General features: G+C 46.5%; 1 protein-coding gene across 1 annotated transcript in view; it reads left to right on the top strand.

Annotated features, from left to right (window-relative positions):
• LOC310800114 (CUB and sushi domain-containing protein 3-like) overlaps window positions 1-10,000 on the top strand; it is a gene marked incomplete at both ends in the record, with an annotated part of 662,783 nt that overhangs the window by 645,827 nt on the left and 6,956 nt on the right. Inside the window, 4 exons of the mRNA XM_083662685.1 lie at window positions 5,351-5,530; window positions 5,841-5,906; window positions 7,499-7,657; window positions 8,468-8,580. Of these exons, the coding sequence (XP_083518811.1) occupies window positions 5,351-5,530; window positions 5,841-5,906; window positions 7,499-7,657; window positions 8,468-8,580 (518 nt within the window). The remainder of the gene's footprint in view (window positions 1-5,350; window positions 5,531-5,840; window positions 5,907-7,498; window positions 7,658-8,467; window positions 8,581-10,000) is intronic.

Here is a 10,000-nt window from a genome sequence, read left to right as displayed (position 1 = left end):
ACGGGCACGCATTCCTTCAGTGTTCACATCGGTCCAGGTGGGAATCGAACCCACGACCTTCGAGCTGTGAGGCGATAGTGCTTACCACTGCACCACTGCACCTCCCTACAAAATTATATTTTAGAGCCACAATATCATTTTAAATATCAACAGCTATCAAAGCTGGTGGGCTTTATGGAAAGAGCATGACTCGAACATGACCGTTGTTATATCAAACTGCTAGTTCAGTGGTGTTTTATTGCCACACAACTAACGTTAGCTCACAGCTAACAGCTCCAGCTCCCAGTTCGGGTGCATGTATTTACATGATGTACAGGGACCGGGTGGATTTGCGCCTAACACCCTGCAGAGACACCCGGAAGTCAGGTGTTTGTTGTCGTCGTGATGCCACTCCTCGTATGGGGCATCATGAGTGCATCATCAGTGATGTCATAGACATGACATCAGTGATGTCATCGATCCCATAACATCCGTCTCCAGAGTCTAGTAGGAAGAATTAGTGAGGACAGCTGGGCGGAATGCCAGCGATGTCACCTGTCTGCCTAAAGCAAACAGAATACTTGCAGGCTACGAAACGCCCTGTCTGTAACAGTTTGTCAGTTAACTGAACCGCCCTGTCTGTAACAGTTTGTCAGTTAACTGAACCGCCCTGTCTGTAACAGTTTGTCAGTTCACTGTGCCCACTTGACCATGGTCTGGTATTGCTGTCTGTATCCGGCTAACCTTTTTGGCTGGCGCCAAAATCCATCATCTGAGCTGTCTCTGCTCCTCTGCCTCTATCTGTCTCTGTCTGTCTGCGTCCTTAACTGATGTACTCGATCTCTATCTGAGACATCAGCATTGAACTGGGAGTGAGCATGGAGGAGAAACCCTACCAGTGTCTTTTGAGCCCTGGTGTAATCTCAGGAATAAGCAGGAAAAACCCTACCAGTGTCTTTTGAGCCCTGGTGTAATCTCAGGAGTAAAGCTCTGCACGCTGCTTGAAGTGTAAAGAAACATGGCACTGTAAACAGAGTCTGACGAGGGATACGACATGCCTTTGATACAACATACATACATACATGAACTAATAATGCATCTTGTGTGTCTTGTGAATGTAAAACAGAGCGTTCTTCATGAATCATTTATCAACTCATTGAAAAAGCTCAGAGGCAAGTCAACAAGCGAGCTCATTTATTTGTTCAGCAATCACTGCATGTATATACAGTATATATATATATATATATATATATATATATATACCGTACATAGCCACTCTGTTGCCGAGTGTGCTGCTTTGTTGACGTTATTTTGTAGCATTTCTCTTGTTCTACATACAGTCATGTATAGAGCAGTGCCTCTCAACCTTTTTCTTATCAAGGACCCTAAGTTAGTCCACATTAGGGACACAGACCCCCCATTTTGATGAGATTTTGTCTCTCAGAACCAAATCTGACAATATGATTTTGTCCAGAATTCCATGTCTCTCTGTATTGTAGAGAGGTAACAGTGGAACTATGATCAAAACAGTTATTCTGCTATGTTCTCTAATTGCGTTAACTTCTTGTAAATGAAATAATGGTGAACTTATGGGGGACCATCGGAACCCCCCAAGGATGCCTGGTTAGTCCCCCGGACACCATGTTGAGAACCACCGGCATAGAGGATCATTAAATGCAATTATATTGTCTAGCTATTGTCTGTGGCACCAAACAATACTGCCCCCATCTGGCAGAGTCAGGTTAACCTGCTTCAGCTTCCAAGTCTTATTTTAGAGAGCAGTTACCCATTCATGCCTTAACACACACACACACACACACACACACACACACACACACACACACGCACACACGCATGTTTGCATACATGCACACACTCGCGTACAGGACACCCCCCCCCCCAAACATCAGCAGGAGAGAATAAATATTTACAGTCAGCCAATCATCCTGGCTGTTTTCCTTCCACGCCCTATCGCCACTCATGTCATTCAGACGCCATGAAGGGCCAATTTGGCTGCTGTGGCTCACTAGCAGCTGTCTCCCATTTGACAGCTGGCTACTTATTTATTCAGTCACAAGCTGCAAAATGATTTTGTTTATTCTCATGTTGCCAGCGATGCCTCAAAGCCTGGATGCTCGCCCTCTCAGGGGGGCGGGGCGCTTTCGAGGCCCTCTGATTGATTTACACATTTCTGTTTCGCAGTTTGTTGATGTGGAAAAAAATAGGCGAAGGGCGCTCATCGCACTCATGAGGAAATGAAAAGACTTAATATTGTCAATAAGAGGCTAGTATTTTGGCAGCACAGCCGTAAAAGCGTTTCTCCCTGGTTTCTAATTCAGCTGAAGCTAGTGTATTTAAGCTGATTGATTTAGAAAAGTTAGGACATTGAAATCAGGTCACTATCACTATAGTGATTCCAGTTAGAATAAGCTAATGTAACTCTTATTTAACTCAGTCTGTAAATCTCATGTAAATCCAACGTAAATTCATATTTATCATCCACAGAACACTTCACCACTCATGAACATATTGTATATATTTACTCGATTTGATTGCACTTGCAACTTTGTGATTGTCTTTAGTTATCTTCCTACTTCTTATCTCTGTATATTGATGTGACCGCTATACGCTGCATACAGACACTTAAGGCTGGCTCAGACTACAGGATTGTCGGGACGATTTATGCCCGATTCACCCCTCCCAAGAATCGGAGGAGAAATCTGGCCTGGCAGCTTGGTCGGGCCCGATGTTCGGCACCGATTATCTTGTAGTGTGAGCGGTTTGCAGATCCAATCGATCTGCTTACAGCCTCATCGGGGCCGTCCCGATCATATCAAACATGTTTGATATTTAGGACTGAAAATCTGCGCGAATACATCATCCTGCTGCTGCGCAAGACTCACGTCATTATCGTTAATTGACGCGGCTCATTTGATGCGCTGCACTGCAGGCATCAGATAGGCTACCAAATACCAACAGCACAGAACCATGAGGATTTGGGGGAAAATGTCACTAATTTATATCACAATGAATGACCAATGAATAAAAAGTTGTTATATCGTAGTTTTGAGCCCCTGCCAGTCAGAGGCTGTCCTACCTGTCTATCGAGCAGTGTGGGTAAAAAAAGGCATTGCTGCTGCGGGAAGCAATCCAGTCTATCCAAACTTTTGCCGATCTCATGACATGCAGCAGGGGAATATATTTTGGTAGCCCATGTGTTTGTGTTCTCACTTGTACAGACAATAGAGTCGCGTTGTTTACACGCATGCTAACTACCGTGAGATTCATTTGTTTGGGGAGCATGCATATGCGAGGCAGGCATTCATGAAAGAGAGGAAACGAGAGAGAGAGAGGTGGGGTGGGGCCGGATCGCTTTGGTCACTGCTGGAACACCATTTGACACTCCACGTTCGAAACGGTTTCGGAGTATGGCCGGTCGTCAAGGTGATTATCCTGCCGATAATCTTAATAATATCCTGTAGTGTGTGGTGCGCCACATTTACAAATCTTGTAGTGTGTGCATGTTTGAGATTCTAGGGAAGATAATCTGGGAAGATTCTCCTGTAGTGCGTGTCACAGCCAGATTTCAAAATCGGCTAGGATTGTCAGAATCCTGTAGTCTGAGCCCACCTTAAGACAAATTCCTTGTATGTAACTTGCATACTGTGGCAATAAAAGTGATTCTGATTCTGATTCTGATGTAGACAGGTAACATTTCCAGACAGCATTGTTACTTTATGTAACAACATTTGATTCAGGGAAGTTGAAACTGAAGTCTTCTAGAGACCTTATGTGTCAAAAGTCTTTGTCCCTTTCCCATGAACCCACCTTCTCCAGGTCTTCTGCCACTCCTCTTAGGGTGTGTGTCCATGTGACATCTATTCCTGCCAGTTCAACGCTGGAAGTACACTGGGGAGTGGACTTGATAGCTGACAGCTAACAAGCTAACTAGTTTCTCCATAATGATTACCGGTAGTTGCCTGAAGAGGCACGCTTGACACCAGCGCATTTCTGAAAAGTTCAGATCTTTTCAGCTGGAAGCGCTGGGAGCCGGTGCACAAAAACGGCGGAGCACTCTGAAAAAAGACTGAAAAAAGCACTTTCAAGCGGCCGCAGATGCCCGCATACGCTCTCTCCTCATTGCAGCAACTGAAAAAAGAAGCTGGAGTTTAGCAAAAGAAGCTATATCGACACAGGCCCTTAATTGTTTTTGTTTTGACTTTATTTTCAGCCCCCTTCATTTTTGCAGTACAGTAGATTCATTACAAAACGTGTTCAGAATTCATGACGGAAAGGAAACAAGGCACATTATCCCTGGACTCATTACTTGTAACAAGTACAAGTGTGCCCTCCCTCATCGCCCGCTTCCCTCTGAAGCCTCCTTACACCCCTCACCTCATCATGCCCTTCCCTCATCGCCCGCTTCCCTCTGAAGCCTCCTTACACCCCTCACCTCATCATGCCCTTCCCTTATCGCCTGCCTCCCTCTGACGCCTTATTACACCCCTCACCTCATGCCCTTCCCTCATCGCCCGCTTCCCTCTGATGCCTCCTTACACCCCTCACCTCATCATGCCCTTCCCTTATCGCCCGCTTCCCTCTGACGCCTCCTTACACCCCTCACCTCATCATGCCCTTCCCTCATCACCTCCTTACACCCCTCACCTCATCATGCCCTTCCCTCATCACCTCCTTACACCCCTCACCTCATCATGCCCTTCCCTTATCACCCACTTCCCTCTGATGCCTCCTTACACCCCTCACCTCATGCCCTTCCCTTATCGCCCACTTCTCTCTGATGCCTCCTTACACCCCTCACCTCATGCCCTTCCCTTATCGCCCACTTCTCTCTGATGCCTCCTTACACCCCTCACCTCATGCCCTTCCCTTATCACCCACTTCCCTCTGATGCCTCCTTACACCCCTCACCTCATGCCCTTCCCTCATCGCCCACTTCCCTCTGATGCATCCTTACACCGCTCACCTCATGCCCTTCCCTTATCGCCCACTTCTCTCTGATGCCTCCTTACACCCCTCACCTCATGCCCTTCCCTTATCGCCCACTTCTCTCTGATGCCTCCTTACACCCCTCACCTCATGCCCTTCCCTTATCACCCACTTCCCTCTGATGCCTCCTTACACCCCTCACCTCATGCCCTTCCCTTATCGCCCACTTCTCTCTGATGCCTCCTTACACCCCTCACCTCATGCCCTTCCCTTATCGCCCACTTCTCTCTGATGCCTCCTTACACCCCTCACCTCACCTCTTTCCCTCTCTGTCTCTCTCCCCAGTGACTAGCCTAATTATCTCTGCCTCCATGTGTACATGTTTGCGTGCTAATGTTGCTCTGCCCTCTGCCTGCCCTGAAAGCCCACTCGTGCAAGCAGCCGCGGAGCCCGGCCAACGCGGACGTGCTGGGTCTGGACCTGCCCTCCTACGGCTACACCCTGGTGTACACCTGTCAGCACGGCCACTTCCTCTCCGGGGGCTCGGAGCACCGCGTCTGCCGCTCAGACGGCAGCTGGACCGGCAAGGTGCCCGTCTGCAGAGGTAGGTGGTGTGGCATGTCAAATGAAGCACTCAATAAATATTCTCCCTACCCTCTCTGCACCACTATACTCTCATCTATTTGTGATGTGCGCCTGCATGCTTTGAGATGAGCGTGCCGATGCGAAGATGTGTGCACTTAGAATTGAGTCACCAGAGGGTTATGAAAACAGTAAGCCCGAGGAGACGTTATGTGCTGGCAGCATGTAACGTTAAGCCCTGTTTGTTTTTTTATAACATCCTCAGGGTGTTGAGCCTTGCTTCTTTTTTGTCCGTGAGTTTTTGTGACATGCATATTAATGTTCTCCTGCAGTCGGTTCCAAATCACATGAGAAAGCTGTGAAGCCAGTACCAGGGACGCCCAGCCCAAGAATACATGGTAAGTATCCACTAGCATAAACAGCCACACTGGTAGCCATCACAGAAGTCATCAGTCCTCCCCCCCTGTCCTGCTATAGCGTTAGTGTCTGCTGTGGGAAACTCCTGCCTGCAACAAAATAATCAGTATGTACTGTATTAGCACACAACTGCTATCTGACACACCGCTGCACTCTGCTCAGTGGTGCAGCTACAGCTCTAAGTAGTGCAGTTTACAGTGAGACATGTATTCTACAGTGGCTAAATCTGCATTTATTATTATTTATTATGTCTGCATGTATCTCTATACAAATCATACTAATGATGTGTCTCCCTGCCTTTATAGCCTCTTGGTCATTGTGCTGTATGGCAGAAAACTAGTAATACTGGGCTTTCAGTAACGCTGGCTTTTACAGTCACATAAGTACTGTGTTTGCCTGGTTAAATACATGCTACGAATAGTAGATACATCCTTCAATATAATAACATCATTCAAAGGAAGTTAGGCTACTGAACAATCTTGTAGGTACTGAAGTAAGGTGACCATGTCCCTGACTTTCAGGGACAGTCCCCTTTTGTGGTGACCTGTCCCCGTCTGGAGCTGTCCCCAAAAATGTCCCTGATCTTCTACTCCTTTTTACATTTGTTGTCTGCGCAGCCCCACCACACAACAGCTTTTAGCTATGTTTAATTCAAGGAAAATGACGCTGGTGTGTGGAAATGAACGGAGCTTTTCCCCCGTGATGGGCGTGGCCTATTTCATGCAGTGTCTCTATATGATGCCAGAAGCAGCTGGCCCCCAGATATCTTCACATGATCTAATCTGGCCCCCATTCAACAGAGTTTGGCTTAGGGTGACTGCAATAAATAATAGATATAATAATATCTATATATAATAATAGAATAAATAGTAGAGCTTAATAAATGGTAATATATACCATTCACGCCAAGGACACAGCTGTGATGCATACAAAGATTGATCCAAATCTGTAGCTATTAAAAAAGTGAATTAACCACATCTTTCAAGTTCCGTAGAGTTTATAGAGCACAACCACAGTTTGCTATCAGAGTTTACTTCATTATCAATTGCTTACATTTCCACAGCATACAACATCATACTGCAATAGAATTAAAAGGTTATTATCAGCTGTTCGATATGTTGACACAACTGCCCCGCTAATCACCAGCTAATTACCAGCTATTGCAACGTGGGCATGCAGCCATTTGTCTTATATTAAGTACATGATTTTGGAGTATTATGTTTCTCAAAAAAGTACAATTTTGGAGACAGCTTGTTGATAAAAGTGATCATTTGTGCACTTTGATACCTATGCATTTATTTGTTCGATGAGTTTTGACTCTCAGAAAATAATAATTACGTTCTGAATTCAATCAGTATACCTATAATTACTTCACCTGCTTGTTATCCCAGCTTGTTTTGTGACATTTGTTAGTTGTTAGTGCACTTTTGTATTTTATTTTAATATAAGCAACTGGTTTGTATTGACATCTGGCTAACAAATAGGATAAATAATAATGATATGCTGATTTATCTCTCTGTTTTTTTTCATGGTATTATTTAATGGACGTTGTTGTTGTTTTCCGTTCCCACAGTTCCTGATGACGTCTTTGCCCCTGATTTTGTGTGGAAGGGTTCTTATGATTACAAGGGCCACAAACAGCCCATGACTTTGACAATCAGCAGCTTTAATGCCACAACGGGAAAAGTCAATGTAACTTTAACCGACAGTAGCATGGAGTTTCTGCTCTCTGGTGAGTCATCTAGAACTCATCTGTCTTCCACTTCCTCCTCTCTCCTCCTCTCAGTGCCCCGGTGTCACTTTCATTTATTTTGTAGCTGCCTCACGTCAATCACTCAATCACTAAATGAGCTCATGCATGAGAGTGGAAATTAGCTATTGGCTCTAAAGACGAATGTATTAGTCTGCTCTAACTGACTGGCTGACTGCTCACTGAAGACTCTCTCCTCTCCTTCCCTCCTCGCTCGGATTCTTCTCCTCAACCATTTCTCGCCACGTCCTCTTCTGTCTCCTCCTCTCCGCTCCTCTTCTCCTCTCCTCTCCATCTCTTCTCTCCTCTTCTGCTCTCTTTTATATTCTCCTCTCCTCCTCTTCTCTCCTCTCCTCCTGTCTTCTCCTTCTCTCATCACCTCTTCCCCTCTCCTCCTCCCCTTCTCTCCTCCTCTCCTTCTCTACTCTCCTCTTCTGTTCTCTTTTCTCTCCTCTTCACCTCTCCTCATGTCCTCTTCTCTCCTCTCCTCCTCTCCTCTCTTTCTTTCCTCTCTTCTCTTCTCTCCTCTCCTCCTCTCCTCTCTTTCTTTCCTCTCCTTTTCTCCTCTCCTTCTCCCCTTCTCACCTCCTCCTCTCCTCTCCCTTTGTTCTCTCTGTTAACTCTTCCTCTTCATTTCTCTCTGCTGCTTTTTGGCACCTTGCCATGTCTTTTCTCTTTCTCTGCTACCTCTTGTCTCATCTCTCTGTTTCCACCTCGTCTCCTCCTCCTCTCCTGTCCTCCTCCTCCTCCTCCTCCTCCTCCTCCTCCTCCTCCTCCTCCTCCTCCCTGTAGGAGTGTACAAGCGGCAGGAGGCACGCTTACTGCTCCTGCTGTACCAGATGAGGGCGCTGGCCCACAGCTCCTTCAGCAGGATCACTGAGGAGACCTGGGCAATGGACGGATTTGTAAGTATGCAGGAATATGATGATCTTTAGAAAACACACAGGGCCTGTGACTGTCTGCGTCATGTTTGTTTGTTTGTTTGTTTGTTTGTTTGTTTGTTTTTATCTCTCTTTTTCTGGATTTCTCACCCTTTTTCTCCCCAATTGTACTTGGCCTATTTCCCCGACTATCCCGGTCGTTGCTCCGCCCCCTCTGTCAATCTGAGACTTGTAGAGTAGCACATGCTTCCTCTGATACATGTGCAGTCGGCAGCCACTTCTTTTCACCTGACAGCGGGGAGTTTCACCAGCAGGACTTAGCACGTGGGAGGATCGTGCTATTCCCCCCCAGTTCCCCTCCCCCACCAACAGGTGTCCCGACCAACCAAGCTGACTTCCCACCCGCAGACACGGCCAATTGTGCCTGTATGGACGCCCGACCAAGCCAGAGGTAACACAGGCATTTGAACCTGCGACCCGCGTGATGGTAGGCAGGGAATCTACCGCTGCACTACCCGGACGCCCTTATATGTGGGTTTTATATTTTTATCAACATATCACCACATCACTCAATATATTTTTATATTTTTATCAACATATCACCACATCGCTCAATGTATTTTTAGATTTTTATCAATATTTTTAGATTTTTATCAATATTTTTAGATTTTTATCAACAGCCGTGGCCACAGGCATTGTGTTCTCGGGTTATCCGTCTGTCCCTACCAGGCTGCAAGCTCAGGCTTGGACAGAATAGTCTCAACGCCAGACCCATGAGAGTTCTTACGCTGATGCACTGCATGCTGCTGATCTCTCTCTGGGTCTAGGACACATGCCCACTCCAAACTGTAAACGGAATCTTGGCCAGTGATTGGCCAAGTGGTGGATTCACTCTTCACCAATCAGTAACGACTTTGCGATCAGGGAGGCCCGCCCACCCTGAGACCACCCACCTGGTTGCCTCAGGAAGCCTGGCTCCTGCAGCATTGCTCTTTAAAAGAATCAATATAACGTTGATTCTCTGCTCTCCACATACGGTAACTACATAACATACTGTAGGCCTGCATTGAAACATTATATCATGCAAGTGGAAGACAATATTTTGCACCATGCACTGCTAGAAGTTTGCCGTTTGCATTCTATAGGTTGAGGCCACGTCTCGTCATAGACGCTGGTTTAGCTGGCTCAGCCTGGCTGGGGGCGTGGTCAGGGTGGGGTAAAAACCCCCGTTCTATCCATTTAGCAAAGTTAGAATTTAGCTGATAGACTAGCCCAGGCAGACACGATCGGGGATTTAACCACCGCAGTAAACGCACATCTGAGCAGACGTCTTGTGATCTGCTCTAGAACCCCCAAACCTGTAGTTTAGAGCCGCAGCACCGTCTTTTGGTGAGTCAGCCCATGAGCTATATGGGCGGTTTTACCCCACTCGCACGCCAGCCGT

This window comes from Poromitra crassiceps (genome assembly GCF_964638095.1).
Source record: "Poromitra crassiceps genome assembly, chromosome: 29".
Lineage (NCBI taxonomy): Eukaryota > Metazoa > Chordata > Actinopteri > Beryciformes > Melamphaidae > Poromitra > Poromitra crassiceps.
This window is presented reverse-complemented; position numbering and strand designations above follow the sequence as displayed.